The sequence below is a fragment of the Musa acuminata genome, chromosome BXJ1-6 (genome assembly GCF_036884655.1).
Source record: "Musa acuminata AAA Group cultivar baxijiao chromosome BXJ1-6, Cavendish_Baxijiao_AAA, whole genome shotgun sequence".
Lineage (NCBI taxonomy): Eukaryota > Viridiplantae > Streptophyta > Magnoliopsida > Zingiberales > Musaceae > Musa > Musa acuminata.
Window position 1 is genome coordinate 16,545,658 of NC_088332.1, and position 17,897 is coordinate 16,563,554.

A 17,897-nucleotide genomic window follows, 5' to 3' on the forward strand; every position below is an offset into this window, starting at 1 on the left:
TCTAATGTATCATAATTATTAGGTTTAGTGTCATCTTCAACTTTTTATTGTATTCATTTTTCAACCAATTCATTTCGTAAGATATCGCTACTATTATCATCTCCATCATAATATAAAGGTCATTTGAGTTTATGGTATGATTTGGAACTAATTGGTAGTTGGCTTTCACTCAAAAAAGATGTCCCACATAATCTCTTAATATCAACCTCATCAATCACATAAAATACTTTAATGAGAAGTGGATCATCCCTATAATGATATCGTTAGATAAACAAGTATATAACATTCCTATAGATGAACTAATATAATAGTATATTAGGTTATGATAGTTTTTAGTTTTTAAATTCCACAAAGGAATGTCACAAACTATGATAGAAATTTAGATTTATACAATGATATTTGAAATTTGATCTTCTAAATATGTCCACAAAGTATGGTAGAAATATGATCCATAAAAGCCAACTCCTGACATATGATATCCTGATTTAGGCTGAATTCAAAAATTAGAGTATCAACATAGATGGTCCAATTATTATAAAATTTTTAGGAAAGTTTTTAGTTGTAATCAGTCTAAATGCTATAAGAACTTTCTAATTTAGAGATTTTTTTATTTTTTGATTATTTTAGAATATGAACATCCTGGCATTTTTTTATTTTTTTTTTTTTTTATTTTCACCAAAATATGATGGATCCATGTATTATTTTTTGATATTTGAGCTTCTAAATATGTTAATAAACTATGGTAAAAAGTATGATATACAAAAGTCAATTTCCAGTATGATACCTTGATTTTGGTTAGATCCTAAACTTAGGGTATCGACCTTAAGGAATGGTTCAAATACTCTAATTTTTTTTAAAATAATTATATCTAGATAGACCCTTATAATAAAATTTCTATTTTAGAGAATTATTTTGTTATTTTTGATTTATTCAGTATTTGAATAGCTTAGTGTTTTCCTATTTTCTTCATTTTTTTCATTTCCATGAAAACATTATAGATCTTTATACTATTTTTTTTAACATTTTAGCTTCTAATTAGGATAACAAACTATGTGAAAATTTTGATCTGAAATGGTCAACTTATGGTACTATACCTTGATTTGGACTCCAAAATCGGAGTATCGACTTTAAGGAGTGATCCAAATATTATAATTTTTTTTAAAAAAAGCTTTCAGTTGTAATCATATGGATCTCTATAATATATTTTCTAATTTAGATTTTTTTTGATATTTTATTTATTTCAAATTTTGAACAATTTGAAATTTTCCTATTTTCTCTATATTTTTCTCATTTCTACCAAAATATGATGCTCTATTTATTCTTTTTTGACATTTGAGGTTCTAAATAGGTTAACAAACTATAGCAAAATTATGGCCCACAATAGTTAACTTATGATATACCATACTCTGATTTTAGTTGGACCCCAAGATTAGAATATTGACCTCATGGAATGGTCCAAATTCTTTAAAATTTCATGAAAGTTTTCAATTACAACCAAATAAACCTCTATAATAAATTTTCTAAATTTGAGTTTTTTTTATATATTTTTTATTTATTCAATATCTAAATAGTTTGATGTTTTCTTATTTTCTCCATTTTTTTTTATTTTCACCAAAACATGATAGATCCATGTATTATTTTTTGACATCTTAGCTTCTAAGTAGGTCCACAAATTATGATAAAAATTTGGTCTACAAAAATCAACTCTTGCTATATGATATCTTGATTTTGGTTAGACCTCAAAACTATAAACTCTTGCTATTAGAGTATCGACCTCATGGATCGGTACAAATACTTTAAACTTTCTAGAAAATCTTTCAATTGCAATCATATAGATCTCTATAATAAATTTTCTAATTTATAGATTGTTTTGATATTTTTGATTAATTTATTATCTAAACAATTTGGTGTTTTTCTATTTTCTCAATATTTTTTTCATTTCCACCAAAACATGATGGATCCATGTAATATTTTTTGATATTTTACTTCTAAATGTATCATAAAGCTATGGTAAAAATTTGGTGCAAAAAATTTAACTGTTGGTATATTATACTTTGATTTTAGTTAGACCTAAATTCAAAGTATTAAGCTCAAAGAGTAGTCTAAATACTATAAAATTTTTAGGAAAGCTTTCAATTATAACTAGATGGACCTCTATAACATATTTTTTGATTTACAGTATTTTTAAATATTTTTATTTTTTAAAAGATGAAAAGTTTAGTGTTTTCCTATTTTCTTCATCTTTTTCTTATTTTCACCAAAAACACGATAGATCTATATATTATTTTTTGATATTTGAGTTTCTAAATAGGTCAAAAAATTTTGATAAAAATATGATAAACTAAAGTTAACTCTTGAGATACAATATCCTGATTTTGGTTGGACTTAGAATCAAAATATCGACCTCAAGTAATGATCCAAATGTTTTATTTATTTTTAAAAAATTTCAGTTGCAACTAGATAGACCTCTATAATAATTTTTTTTTAATTTTTAATTTTGTTTATTTATTCAATACTTGAACAGTTTGGCATTTTTTTTATTTTTCTATCTTTTTTTTTTTTCATTTTCACTGAGACATGATGGATCTATGCAATGTTTTTTGTACTATATCATAAAACTATGGTAAAAATTTGATCCAAAAAAATAAATTTTGATATAGAATGTATTGATTTTAGTTGGACCCCAAAATTAGAGTGTCGACTTTAAGGAGTAATCCAAATGTTATGAAATTTTTTAAAAATATTTAATTGTAACCATATAGACTCTATAACAAATTTTTTAGTTTAGATAATTTTAAATTTTAATTTTTCAAAATCAAAATAATTTATGATTTTTTTTTGTTTTCTTTATTTTTTATATTTTAATAGTATCTGAATTGTTTGCCATTTTTTGATATTTTGAAGGATTATTTAGCTTATTAACATTTATTTTTCCTATTTTCTTCAATATTTCTTATTTACAGTAAAATGTAATAGTTTCCTTGCAATGTTTTTACAATAGTAGATTTGGTTATAACAGTTTCCAAATTCAATGCTCCTCTCGATGTGAAGATTTAAATACCTGTCAGTTTTTGAAAAACTATTTTGTGAGAGAAACACATTTTATCATATATAAATATCTATTCAATGATCAAAAAAGAAACAAAGACAATAATTTACTTACATGATACTTTTTTCTTTGAGCTCGAACAAATAAAAGACAGTGGAAAAGGGGAGAGAAAGAAAAAGCAGCACCACCCACGTAAAGACCCATAAGAAAGAAGAAAAAAAACAGAAAAAAAATGATAAAAATAAAAATGTCAAAGGAAAGAAAAACATGGGAGTTCAACTGTACAATGGACATCGAGCTTAGAGCCACAACTATCGTACGTTGTGCATGTTTTCTCAACCATGCTAAACCTACTGTGAGTCAATCCACCAACCCTTATTGAACCGACGATCCAAAAGTCACTATTTTGAACGAGAAATCGGTGACTTTTCTATCTAAAGTTATAAAAGTAGGGATGTTCTATTGAAAAAAGCTAAAGTTTGAGGTATTTTCTTGAGAATTCATCCAAAAATAAATGTTGGAAGTTAGTTAAAAAAAATAACTTTAAACCATAGTTTGATATGTTGGCTGTAAATAAAACAATAAGAGAGATGTTAGGAAATGATATGCTTTCTTTCCTTTCTCTCTATCTTAGCTTTTTGGCTCTGTTTGTGCGGTGTACTCGTTTAAGCATTCTCTATAAATAAGTAAAAGTAGAATTTTGTTGTCCGATATATAAAAGGGTTCAAAGTGAATCTTGGTTTGAGTTTGAGTCAATCATAAACTTAAGTTATTAAGTTCTATATATTTGGAGATGAGAAACTTTTCTAAAGGATCTACAAAAATTATACCGAGAGCATGATCAACAAAAGACCCTTTCGATATGCTTAAGTTAGTAACTTCGAAAAAGTGATAAAAGGATTCAAAGGGTTTAAAGAGCTTTGTATTTAATCAAAGAATATCCATTTAAGTATACACTTTTATAATGTGATATATGACTGTTGGATAGAGGTTGCAGTTAATACCGTAAACAACTATGTGTATTGTCCGACCATCAATAAGATTGTAAAGTCGTGTGTTGAATCTAAGGGTATGAAATAACAAGTCGTCAAATAAGCTTTCCCATTGGTGATATATAGCTAATCTTGTGGAATTAAATTGATTCCTTTGTCGATGCCACACTATCAGTCTTATAGGTTGGGACCCTCACATGACATGCTAATTGAATGGGGTTGGAGTGTTGGTCAGATGAGGATGATAATTTTATGATTATCCATGAGTAATATTTCCCTTATCATCTGTCGTCCCATCGTGTTTTAACATGAGAAATAGGGTTGAGATATAATGAACCATCCATTATGCCATTGTCCATTTTGAGTCTCTTATTAGATGCTTCATGCCTGACTTAACCGTGTTGTTATAGAGGAATGCTTAGCGGAAGATTTGGCTATAAGGTTCTGGATTGATGCTTTGTGATCGATTTGATTGCATCATTGTAATAGGATGTTTCTTAGAAGATTTAGCTACATTATTATAGCAGGATGTTTCTTGACTGATTTAGTCATATTATCATATAAGGATGGTTCTTGGTTGATTTGATTATATCATCATTATTGAGGGATATATTATGACTAATTTCACTATATTATTATAGAAGGATTCTTCAAGGTCGATTTAGTTGTATCATTCTCAGAGGATTTTTGTTTTTGATTATTTCAGTCGTATCATCATGGAGAGATGTTTTATAGCCTATTTGACAATATCGAGAGACGATGATATTTCATGATTGTATTCAATTGTATTATCATCGAATACCACTTTATAATCGATATGACCGCACATTTCATGAGCCTACGAGTTCACTTCAAGATTCTCCGAGTTTGGAACAAGATTCTCGAGTTACTGTGGCTAGAAATGGGACCCAGAGATGAGATTAAGTTGAAGCCGCGCTACAATGATGCTCAACCAAGAAACAATTTGCTAACGATCTGGTGGTGCCGATAAGCACCCTCATCCTGGTATAGCATCCACTTGCCTGAGGCTTCATGCTCTTGAGAAACCTGGTTATGACTATTGAGCCTTGCGATGTCAGTGCTTGACCATACCCTGTTTTTTCTGAGACCATCAGTTTTATGTTGCAGCTCAACATGTCTTCTTGAAGAGATGCAACAGCAGCAATCTTTAGTGTTGTAGCTCAGCCATGTCGAGCTGCAGTCTCCTTCACTAGTGCTCGGACAACCCTATGTCTTGGCGAGGCAGAGCTACAACTGCAGCAACCTCCTTTGCTGCTGCTTGGAGATGCCGAGATGCCAAACCATTTTGGACGATGCATAGTATGGTCCTTAAAATGTCGCTCAGTTATGCCAAGCTATTATCGTGCCTTGCCAAGGCACGTCGTAGCGTTATCGTAGTAGGTATGTGTGGTGGTGGTGGCCGACTACTGTTGCAGTTTCGTGTGAGCCTGGTTGGCCCAATCACTGGGGCATGATACACAACCACAGCTGCGAATCGGGCAATGTCGTGTGGTTACTTCTCGCCGAAGCATGATCGGCCGTTGCCTCTTCGCCTTGTCGAAGCACGGCCATCTACTGCAGCTCGCTATTACATGGCTATGGCAGCTGTATTGTGCTATTGTTGGTCATCGCGAACTCTATCTTGTCGATGCAATGATAATGTAGAAACGTTGTTTGTGTCTTGCGCTGCAACCACAAGAAGCTCGTCGAGTACTGCATGGCCAGCTGCTGCAACGGTGGCAGCTGTGTGACCAATGCGTACAAGCATTGGCGCTAAGGTGATCGACATTTGGAGCTGAATTATGTTTTTTATTGGTGTCATAGTATTAGTCTTGTAGGCCCGAATACGTTGGGTGAATAGGGTGCAAGATAGAGATGACATATTGCCGGCCTGTGTCATATCCTCTTGTATATATATGTGTAAACATATTGATCTGACTCGATGAGATCAGATGCAATCCACTTTGATCAACAAACATGGCAAATATCACTTACTAATATGGAAAACAAGATTGAAACACATTAGAAGATATTCATATTACTCTTTGTGCTAGCTTTTGCTTTTTGTGTTGTATTCGTATAATTCTTCATATTTATATGTATTCTAAAGATACACTGATCCGGCCCAATGATCATATTTATATGTATGTGAAAGCAAATCCAAGTGAAGAACGAGTAATATTGAACACGGAGGAAAATAATAAGATGTAGATGCAAGTTTCAAACTCATGATGTGCTCCAATAACAAGATAAATATTTTTTTTTCTTTTGTTAATCAGTTATCTGATCAAAATATTTATTGTGGTACTAGAACATGTTAAATTTCTATCATGCATGATGCCCTCTTAAAATTTTTCAGAAAATTTTCATAAAATTGATATTAGATTTTTTTATAAAATTGATCATGGTACTAGAGCATGTTAGATTTTTCATAAAATTGATATTAAACTTATCTTCTAAATCAAATTACTGAGTTATGTATCAGAGAAATTTTATCGAGTATCTCTTTGATATAATCTTATATGAATTGAAAGTTTGTGGATTCAATGCTCTAACTTTCGATCAATCGATAATATAATAATTCAGGAAATACTGAGCTTATAATATTATCTAATTAAAATATTTATCGAAATAGGATGGCTTCAAGATAAAATTTATAAAATGGATTGAATTATGTTGGGAAGGATCCATAAATTTAGGTTAATATTATTTGTCTTTGTGCAAATTCCATCTTGCCATCCCTGCTATCCCCATCTTAGCAATCAGTCCGGCCTTCCCTGCCTACAGTTAGCTCATGTGCAGTCGAATAGGATGACAACAAATCTAATTGTCCGACTCAAATAATAGTTTTATCTACACTTAGCCAAAACAGAGGAGAGCAGTATGATAATGAAAGGTGGTTCCGTTCTCACATGCCGCTAACTCTTTGCTTGGACCAGATCCAGTGCCGCGATGCGTCATCCTCCTCGTTGCTTTCTCCGACGTGGCGGGACGAGAGGCCTCCTCCCCAGGTCCTCCCTGCACTCTGTTCCCCGCTCCGCACCCACCTCCCCCCTCCCTCGGATTCCCTTATCGCTTCTCGGTGCAATCTTAGACGGGCCTCCGTTTCCACACAGCAAACGTCATGCCGATCGATTCGGAGTCCAACACGTCCCCCTTGGGACACGCGTTCGGCCGCTTTGCTGGTTTCTCGGAGCGTTTTTCCTGTGTGGGAGCTTACTGCCGGTCGAAACAGCAGCCGCAAAAAAACCATGATCGTGCCACGTACGCTCCTGCAGACTGTCATTTACTTACATCTTATGGAACATGACAATAACATATAATAATATAACATAGAAAATTAAAGAATATTAATCTAAATTAAAAAAGGAAAATAGTTCTTTAAGGATGTGGCTTTGGGAGTTTGCTGCACAAAGTCAATTGGACTAACCGAGTACCCGTTCCCATACCCTCTCAATCTAATGGCGAGGGAGTTGGAAGTCTTTTTATTATGGATTTTCATTTATGCCCCTTAATTTGACAGTAAGAAGCACAAAATTTCACATGAATTTAGCAGAAACAAATTAAATACATGAATACCCTTTTAACCTTTTAAAATATTATGAGAACAATTGCGATTTTCCACAAAATTAGAAAAGCACATGTAAGATGTTATGGCAATTTATCCCTGATTTTGTAAGAACTAAGACCTTGGCATGATTTTATGTGATTATGTGGAAATTTAGAGAACTCCACTTCTAAAATTTGTGTGGAAATTATTTGAGTTCAATTTTGATTTTAGCTTTGAGTGTAATTTCAGTATTTTTTAATTATTTTACCACTTCATTTTCCAAAAGACCATATTACCCTTCTACGTGCCTTGCGTGGGTAATTAGGTAATTTTTGTTGGAGCACGTGGTATGGACCTTTTGGTAAACGCCTCTAAGCGATCGCTCGTCTCTTCTACTCTTCTTTTGTGAGCAGGCACACTGTTCTCTCTCTCTCTCAATGTTGTCGGAGTGACGTTGTGGCCAATGCCGACCTCCGCTAGCCGCCTCGAGAGGATTCCTTCCTCCAAAGCCCTGGCGCCACCACACGACACCGATCTGCGCCCGGCAAGGAAGCCCCAACCCCGCCGCCGGATCCGTAACCCCGCATTCCCCGGCGCTGCTGTCGGAGCCCGCCCGAGAAAGGGCGGCGCAGGTTCCGGTGGAAGGAGGAGCGGCCCGGCCACCCCTCTGCTTCGGTGGAAGTTTAACGAGAAACCGGCGCCGGAACCTGGCCGGAAGGTTGACGATGCCGGCGCCAGTGAGTTGCCGCCGCCGCCGCTGCCGCGGGTCTCGGCGAGAAAGCTTGCGGCTGGGATCTGGCATCTGCGGCCTCTGGATTCCGGTGGGGGCCTCCGTGATGGCGAAGGCCGTCCAGCTCCTCCAGGTCCTGAGGTACGGTAGCATCAAGATCCCCACTCTTGCGTTCCCTTTCTAGGGTTTCTTTTCTGCGGTGGAGATTGATATGGATTTTGTAAAAAGTTCACATTTTGATGGTACGATTGTGTGAAAAAAACCAAGTTTTTCTTGCTCATTTTGTCGGATACCATCCAAAATGGAACCTTTAAGAGTATCTTCAACGTCCTTTCAGAAAAGGAAGAAGGATCTCTTGAAGAAATTTAGGAAAGTTGGCAAATGACATGGATGATTTATCACCAAAAAAACTCGTTTTTACCAATTTGTTCTTGATTTTTTGCTGTTTTCATCAAAAGAGGATCTCCAGCAGTCAATAGCACCAGATCCCTTTATAGCTATAGGGAAGAATGTGATGCGTTGAGATCTTTGGTTAGTGGCAGAGTTTCATGGTTGCTCTCACCACATCAAGATAGAATGAGACTTAGGCTTGGAACTAGAGTTTAGTCATGATGATGGGTTACAGTGTAGGTTCAAAAACTATGATGCTCTCTCTCTCTCTCTCTCTCTCTCTCTCTCTCTCTCTCTCTCTCTCTCTCATAGATGGCATATTGCACTTTGGATATTTGAATGTTGTTATTCATCACTTTCCACCTCTCCTTTTACATTGCAGCCTGTCCCTGGGCATCAAGGAATTCAGCTACTATATAATCCCCTTAGCACTGACATCCACACCAAACAGAATATAAAGAAAGAGTTTGCTAGTCCCGTCTCGGTCCTAAGTCCAAAATATGGCAGTATCCACAAGGTAACTCTTTATTTCTGTGGACTAAATGGATTTCTAGACAGCTACTGTGTTTTTGGTTGATATTTCTCGTGTTGAACAGTTTGCTGGATTTCAGAGTTCTGCAATGGAGAAGGCAACTAAATGGGACCCTGGCAGTTTAATGACATCGGAGGAGGTATACCGGTTCTATAGTCACCTCAAGCTTCTTGAAGATCAGGAGCTGAACACAGTTTCTATTGTTTCTTCTCTCCGGACTGAGCTCGAAAGTGCTCATGCCCGCATCAATGAGCTCGAGAATGAGCGGAGATCAGCAAAGAAAAAACTGGACCAATTTTTGAAAAGGCTTGCTGAGGAGAAGGCATCATGGCGGAGCAGAGAGCATGAGAAGGTCCGAGCTATAATTGAAGGAATGAAGGCTGACCTTGATAGAGAGAGGAAAAAGCGGCAAAAGATAGAGATTGTCCATAACAAGCTGGTCAATGAGCTTGCTGAGGCCAAGTTAACTGCGAAGCGGCTCTTGCAGGATTATGAAAAAGAATGCAAATCCCGTGAGCTTGTTGAGGACGTCTGTGATGAGCTTGCTAAAGAGATTGGGGAAGACAAAACTGAAATCGAGTCGCTGAGGTTGGAAGCATTGAAGATCCGAGAAGAAGTTGAGGAGGAGAAGAGGATGCTGCAGATGGCGGAGGTATGGCGTGAAGAAAGAGTTCAGATGAAGTTAATTGATGCAAAGCTGATGCTTGAGGAGAAATACTCACAGCTGAGGGACCTAATAATGGAGCTAGAAGTATTTTTGGCTGCAGAGACGACTGAAGACTTGGATGTTGCATTGATGAGAGAAGCTGAGTTGCTTAGAGAAAAAGCAAACTCAGTTAACATTGATGAGATAAAAGAGTTGTCTTACCAGCCGCCACCTGCTTCAGAAGACATTTATGCTGTCTTTGAAGAACTCCAACCAGCACAAGAAATTAACGAGAGATACATCCAACCTTGTGGTGGTCACAGCCCTAGAAGCCATGCCTCCAAGATTGACACGGCAAGTCCTGAAACAGATGTCTTCCTAGAACATCCCACAAAGCAGCACACACGTGAGTTGATAGATAGCAATGATGATGTAGACGATGATAGTGACTGGGAAACCATGAGTCATCCTGAGGAGCAAGGCTCAAGCAATACACTTGATGGAAGTGAACCATCTGTTAATGGATACTGTAAAGAAAGCAATGCTTCGGCGAGTGAAGCAGACTGGAAGGAGGATGGTATGAGGAACAACAGACTAAACAATGAGATCATAGAGGTTTGTTCTACAAACACAAAGTCAAGAAAAAAGGTGTCTTCGATATGTAGACTTTGGAGATCAGCAGCTCATGATAATGTTGAGGACCTCAAGAAAACATCAGCTGAGGTGAAACCTGGGAGGCTGTCAGATGGAAGGATCTCCAATGGAACCATATCTTCAAACAATGGTGAAGAGTACAAGAAACTTTCAGTGGAGCATATGAATGGAAGGCCGTCAAATGGAAGGATCTCCAATGTAACTTTATCTCCTGATATAGGTTTGGATGAAGTTGGTTTGAGCCTAGGACAGTGGAGCTCTCCTGACTCACTGAATCATCATATTAATCGAGGAATGAAAGGTTGTATTGAATGGCCACGGGGCAATCAAAAGCACAGTTTAAAGTCGAAGCTGATGGAGGCAAGGTTGGAGAGTCAAAGGGTTCAGTTGCGCCATGTCCTTAAACAGAAAATTTAGCATGCTTGTTAATACAGAATCTGAAGAAACACAAAGTAAAAACATTCTTGGTCATCAAGCCAAGGATGTTCTCCCTTTGAGGCAGATTCTGATACAGTATCCACAATAGGCTTTGCCTCTTGTACCTGTAGCCTGTAGTTCTCTGCATATTTTTGTCAACTGATTAAGCAACTCTAGTACGCAGCGCTTGTTGAACTTGTATTCTGTTGTATATGCTGTCACGACAACTGAATTCTGAGCAATGTCTTTCAAAGTGCAATAACACATTTACTTTGTTGAGCAATTTTCCATCTTCATCTCAAGTTTACTGAACTTTGGAGAGATCTGTAAATTATCTTGATTCCTCTTGATAAGAGCATCAAAGCTATGAACTAAAATGGCAGGTGAACAAAAATAGGAGTGGATGCATCTGCTGGGTTGCTCTTTGATGTATTTGTTAATGTTGAACTAGAAATGATCAAGAAAAGTACCTCTCCAATCGGCAGACACTGTTAATCCTTGTTCTCTGCAACTATGAGGTTGTTTCTATCAGCTTCTGAAGAAAAGGGTCTTCTGCCATGGTGGAGAAGCTATGCAACTGCACCACTGGGTCATTCTTCTCATGACTAGAACCAGAGATGTAAGGAAGTGATCAAGCTGATGTAGATCAACCAATATAGCTTTGTAATTACACATGATAGTTGATGGCCAGCAAACAAGAAGGAAAGAGAAAGGCCAAGTCTTTAGGACATGAAACAATGAAATTACCTGAACCAGCTGATGCGTAAATGTTTTAAGGAGACTTGGCAACCAGCTTGAGTTTGTTGTGTCACTGTCACCCAATTCATGACGACATTGTCTTCCATACCTCGTCCATGCTTTCTTGCTTGCTTGCGTCCACCCACACTCCACCACTAGTGCATACTTCATTCCTCTTGTGAGATCAGCCATACACTGTGTCTTCCTCCAAGATTGAGCTTAATTGCTCTCCAAATGTTAGAATCATAGGCTTATCATTATCTCGAGATGGGGTTTGTTTTGTTCTCGAATTTTGAAATCAAGTTCAGTGGATTAGCATGCTGAGCATTTCACCTTAAAAAAGAATTCTTTTATCAAATAATATTTGACTCATAATTATTTTTATTTGGAATATTTTTTTATTAATTTGATAAAAATACTCTCCTCTCTCTTCTAGTTGTTCTCGATCGTCATTGTCTTTGCCACTGCTACTATCTCCTACTCCCACCATGATCGATGCTTTCCATCACCTCTTCTCTTCCTTTTGTTTTTTTTGTCGTTGCCTCTTGCTCTCATCACGAGTTGTGTTGTTCATTGTTATCTCCATTCTCCCTTCTCTTTCGTGGACTATTTTAGATAAAATATTATAAAATGATTAACATATTTTTATATTTTAATATTATATTAATTTATATTTTATGATTATATATATATATATATATTGTGTGTATATATATATATATATATTGTGTGTGTATAAAATTTGATTGTCGAGGGAAAAAAGTTTGAAACGAGTAATGAATGAAATCATGAGGAATTCGAGTTCCTTTATGTTGAGTACTTTATATGATTACTTGGGCAAACCTATTAAAACTTACTTCGGCGGCAAATAATTGGCGATGCGGGAAACTCGTGAACAAAGAAATGCTGCTGTTCTTTGCCCGTTCTGCCAATTGAGAAACTTGAGGCTGTGGCAAATCCCACTACTCTGTTTGAATCCAAGTCATCCTCAAACCGTACGGCTATCTATCTCCACGTCGTCATGAATCCGGCATCCATCCTTCACGTCACAGCTACATGAAGACAAGACTTGAGATAGATTTCATCTCACAGTCTTTAGATGATCTGACAAACTATACTATTTGATAAATAAGATCATCTAATTCCCACGGAATCTACTACTAAATTATTTCTAGAGATAGATAGTACGAAGTGAGTTTTCCATAGATGGAAGACAAACTATTAACCTAACACGAAGTTTGCAAATAAGTGATTACCATGGTAATATGTTAATAACCCTACCCATTCCCATTTGGAATGGATCTAATAATTCCTTTCCCCGCATTTTCTAATTATAAATTGCAGTTCTATTTAGACGTTTGAATGCCCCAAGTTTTCCACAGCTTCAACACAAATTTCCAAGTCTGCTAAACGAGCAGCAATGAGCTGTTGCAGAAGTTCAGTTGGTGACTACCAAGTATAACAGCTTCTAAAACTTGTCACTGTCAATGTTTAGCTTGAGACAATGCTCAATAAGCTGTTGCAGCAGTTAAACTGATGACTAGAAGTATGAATGACAGCTTCTTAACCTTTCATTGTTAATGTTTGGCATAAAATAGTGATCACAGAACATATCAGATAAAAGTGATACATTGTCACTGTATTGAACAAATTGCTTCGAGAATTCCACAAAACTAAGAGGCACATTGCCTGCTTCTCTGTATACACTTTTCATACATATTATATTCTGTTCATAAATAAAACAGTGAATTTGATATCTGACAAATGATGCCTACTCATGGTTATTTTGATCTTAACATTATGTTAAAAGCCAACAAGATTTGATCGGGAAAAAAAGGCTCCATCACCACCTCAATTTAGTTCCACAAGGAAGCCAGCCATGGAATGTTGTTCATATATTCTAGAAGGAGGTTGCTGAATATAAGTAAGAAATTGAATATGTTGAGCTTTATTGGTCAAGTATCAAAAAATGACTTGATGGAATTATAGAATATGATTGGGAGGAAGAGAGAGTTAAAATTATGCACATAATGATCTTACTTCCAAACCCAAATAAGGCACGACACATGGGAACAAAAAGGGGGAGAAAAGGTTGCAACATGTTCTCATCACTGAACAGCCAACATCTGAAGATGCTCACTAGAAAGTTGAACATGCCATCACCCCCAGGAACAACTTCATGGGCTGATGGGTTCAACTTCGCCAATAAGAATCTTGCCTGTAGAAGAAACAAGCAAAAGTTACTCGTCAATCACGGTGCATACACTTGATAACACTGAACACCATCTTCATCCCGGGATATTCTACATTTTGTCGCATATTATCTGGTTATGTAACACCTAGGGCTACTAGTTTATGTTTCTTTCTGTAAAGGTGCTTTGATTTTGAGTGACCTTTTTGCACCGAAGAAATCATGCAGCAGTTCCTTCAATTGACGTGCCGGTAATTATGGTCTACCGATATCAAGCAAAGAATCTGGGAACAGGGAACCGATCTCTGATGATCGTTTGAACATCATCCTGAGGTGCTTGTAATAGCTGAGTGAAGAAGGCCTGAGGACAACAAAATTGATCCAGAAAGTAAATTCCTACTTTGCTGTGAAAATGTCCATTTCAAAGAAGAGATGAGATATTTACTGATATATTCACACTTGCAAAAGCTCCACTATGTTAAGGTTTGTCCTAGTTTTTCATTTTTGGGTGCAAATGGAACCTTGTATACCACACTTTGTAGTTTCACTAAGCATTCACTTTTCAACATGAATGGAAATTTCAAACACTTGGTTTTTGATTGAATTTGAGTAGCGCCAACATAACCACTACAGTAGTGTGATCTGGGATAATGTATTATAGTTAAAAATGAACACGTTTCAGTCCAAGCAGAGTGGCCAACCATTACGACTTCTTTAGGAATCTATATTTTCAAAGGTAGAACAGAGTTCTTGGTGAAACAAAAATGATTATGGAAATGTGGAACCAGATCAAGATGGTGACTGCAGTATATTTCAGATATAGCTTAAAGCTATTAACAGTTACAAATAGTTTAAGCTTCAGTCACTCTGGAGGCTGCATGATATAGATGTGGGGTGTATAGAACAGAAAATTAGCAATTAGACTTAAAAATAGTTGCAAACATGCTCAGAGACAGATAGATCATAATATGAATAACGAGTCCTATTCCAAGCTGTCGACTAAGACAATCCAAGGATGGATGATCCAATGGGACAGTGTTTCAGATGGCAGCAGCACTGACATAGACACAAAGTTCAAATGAGATGTACGGACCTTGTAAGCAGAAATGAAGTTGTTAGAGAATCTTTCACTGGCAGTGAGCAGGTGATGGATATTTCTTTGGAAAGGGGCAGGTTATACAATGCTCATAGGATGCAGTACATTTTTTCTTTACTGCAGTTGAGCTAAAAAAAGCCCCTTCATCAAGCATGAAGTTTATTATAAGTTATTATTACACATGGGGATCTGAAAACATAGAGTTATATATTGATACACAGATCAAAATTCTAAAAAAAAGGTTGAAAATAAGAAAAAAGAGAGAGAGAGAGAGAGAGAGAGAGAGAGAGAGACATGGAACTAAAGCTGACTTGGCATGGTAAGCCATAAGGAACAACACAAAACACTATAATTTTGAGTTATAACTTTTGAGTTATCTATCCGAGTAGAAAATTATGCCATAGAGTTACCTGATGCTCTGGTTGATTCTGGTAGCCACCGAGCAATGGTCATACCATGAAAAACAACAACACTGAAATAAGCATCAAGCAACAGTATACGATCTGCAGACATGGATGCCACGTCCAACGATGCCAGGTGCAGGAGGCGAGTTAGAAGAATAAGAGAACAGTGAAGGCTGGATCATAACAACAGAATTGGTGATACTCTCCCGACTCAATAACATCTGGAAGTAAGCTGTCTCATTGGGACATTAATGAAACAATTCAAGATTGATTTAAGGGGATTTAATTATTAAAATCATAGTCAATTTTTTCATTAATTATTAAAATTTTATGATTAATAAATAATGATAATTAATTTGAGATGATTATTTGACTTATAATGGTCTCTTAAGTTTTAACAAATTCAAAATTTTTATTTTTAGATTAACATAATAGTTTTAATTTATTTAACTAAATATATATACGTTTCAAGAATAATTATGTGTGAGTTTTTATTATCTAATTAGTTTTAAATTTAAGATCATGAATTTAATTTCTTTAATTCATGAATTTGAGTTACTCTTTAATAATTTAAAATATTAAAATTTAATTTAATAAGAAGAGTCTAAACTTGAGTCAAGTTGATTTACTAGACCGGGTCAATTCAGCTCTTTTGGTCAGGTATGATCCAATCAATGTGATTACACATAACTCATTCAATATGGTAATTTAGGATCCAGCTCATATGGTCAAGTATGACCAACCCAAATGGTCAAATATGATCCAACTCATGTGATAAAATATGACTCAGCTTATGTGGTCAAGTACTGTTAGGAACGAGTGGCACTAAGAGGGGAGGTGAATTAGTACAACGAATAAATATATCGGTTTGAAAGATCTTTATACGATTAAAATCGATTTCGGAAAGATAGCTTAATTCTGAAAGCATAGTCAAAATAAAGTAAGATAGGGATGAGCTCCGTGGGGTCGAGTTCTATATTTAAAGACGATCGAGAGTGTATTTTCAGCTATTTAACTTCAAGGGCAATGTCAATTCTCTACGTTCCCACGCCCATGAGCACCTCGGAAGAGCCCCGCCCACGAAGTGGGAGCAGAGGGTTTTGCAGAGTTGCTTAGATTGGAGGTGGACCACAAGGGGAGGTCTCATGATCAGAGAGTCTCGCGGGAGGCATAGGGGCCGCGGATGAGGTGCTGGAGACAGGGGTGTGGGTGGGAGGCTGGGAGAGAGTTCCATCAACGGGGGAGGGAGGAGGTCGCGGTGCACGGGAGGAAGGATTCGGAGGAGGGAAAGGGTCTGGAGGCTCAGACTCCGGCTCCATTTGTCTCTCATCCATCCATCCCTATTAATTGCTGGTCCACCTGAAAAAGAAATCACGTGGTGAATGCAAGCTGCCTCCATGTCTCAGTCTCCCATATAAGATTTCCTCAAGGCCGTTAAGGAAATCTCTAAGCAGTTGAGAAAAATCCCCCCTACTGAATGTGCAAAACCTCCATGCTGAATGTGTATAAATAGCTATCAAGAGCTTACTATCTAAATGAACTAGGCAATTACATCTCATACATTTCATAGTTTCTTCTACAATTTTTATCTTTCTATCTTCTTCGTTTAATTCTTTACATGGTATCGGAGCCTTCTTCCTTGCGGATGTAGGCAGCTCTGCTGAAGCCTTCTACTGCTCCTCTTTTCTGTTCAATTGGAAAGGGCAATGTTGCTGCTTACCTCTCCTCCAGCGCCGTTACTTCCTTTTTCGGAGTCAGAGACTGCTTGGCCACCTCTTGCCCTCACAAGAACCTCGCCTACACTACCATGGTGACCGCCATCCTTGCAACTGCTCCTTGGCCAGTGACCTCTCCTCCTCGTTCCCACATCTCACTCGAGTGAGAAGTGCTACTGCAGCCATCACTGCCTTCCTACGGCAATAGGAACGATTGTAGTTTTTACAGCTTCCATCTGTAGCTGCTTCCCTCTACTTTTTTTTTCACCTAATCGTTGCAGATTTCTCGCTCATCATTGCAACTTACTCACTCATCGCTGTAGCTTCCTCGCCCATCGCTGCAGCCTTCTTTACAGTGCATCGCTGCAGCCTCCTCTATAGTTCATCGTTGCAACCTCCTCTGCAGCGTATCGATCTACTTTTCTCCTCCTCCCTCCCTCCTATATCTTTACATCTTCTGTAAAGATCACTTAAACAACCACAAAATATCTGGGATGTCTTAATTTTCCTCTTTCAATATTCCTGTCCCTATTTCTGCAGGGACTCTGAGCACTTCTCAAAGTCTTATCACCATCAATGCTGTAACACTCATTCCCTTCAAATTATCCAAAGGCGGCAACTACGCATCTTGGCGGGCATAACTGCTAGTTGATCAACTGTATGTACGTGAGAAACACGGAGTTGATATCTAACAACTTGATCTCGCACGAAGTGGAAGTCAATGACAATGTGTTTCATGCGGGAATGAAACACTGGATTGGCACATAAGTAGGTAGCCCCAATATTATCACGA

General features: G+C 36.9%; 1 protein-coding gene across 2 annotated transcripts; it reads left to right on the top strand.

The window, feature by feature from the left end:
- Nucleotides 1–7,986: 7,986 nt before the first annotated feature.
- On the top strand, nucleotides 7,987–11,256 carry LOC135676524 (uncharacterized). Of its 2 annotated transcripts, none has more exons than XM_065187810.1 (3): nucleotides 7,987–8,462; nucleotides 9,094–9,228; nucleotides 9,308–11,256. In XM_065187810.1, the coding sequence occupies exons 1-3, from the start codon at nucleotides 8,055–8,057 to the stop codon at nucleotides 10,958–10,960; spliced, it is 2,196 nt and encodes a 731-aa protein (XP_065043882.1). In that variant the 5' UTR covers nucleotides 7,987–8,054; the 3' UTR covers nucleotides 10,961–11,256. The 2 variants fall into 2 exon arrangements, with proteins under 2 accessions (XP_065043882.1, XP_065043883.1); XM_065187811.1 differs by having other exon boundaries at nucleotides 9,323–11,256.
- The last annotated feature ends 6,641 nt before the right edge of the window (nucleotides 11,257–17,897 follow it).

Coding starts and splice junctions, on each gene's coding strand:
- LOC135676524 (XM_065187810.1), top strand. CDS start 8,055: ATGCCGACCTCCGCTAGCCGCCTCGAGAGGATTCCTTCCTCCAAAGCC. Junction 8,463..9,093: donor CAGCTCCTCCAGGTCCTGAG/GTACGGTAGCAT, acceptor TTTACATTGCAG/CCTGTCCCTGGGCATCAAGG. Junction 9,229..9,307: donor AATATGGCAGTATCCACAAG/GTAACTCTTTAT, acceptor CGTGTTGAACAG/TTTGCTGGATTTCAGAGTTC.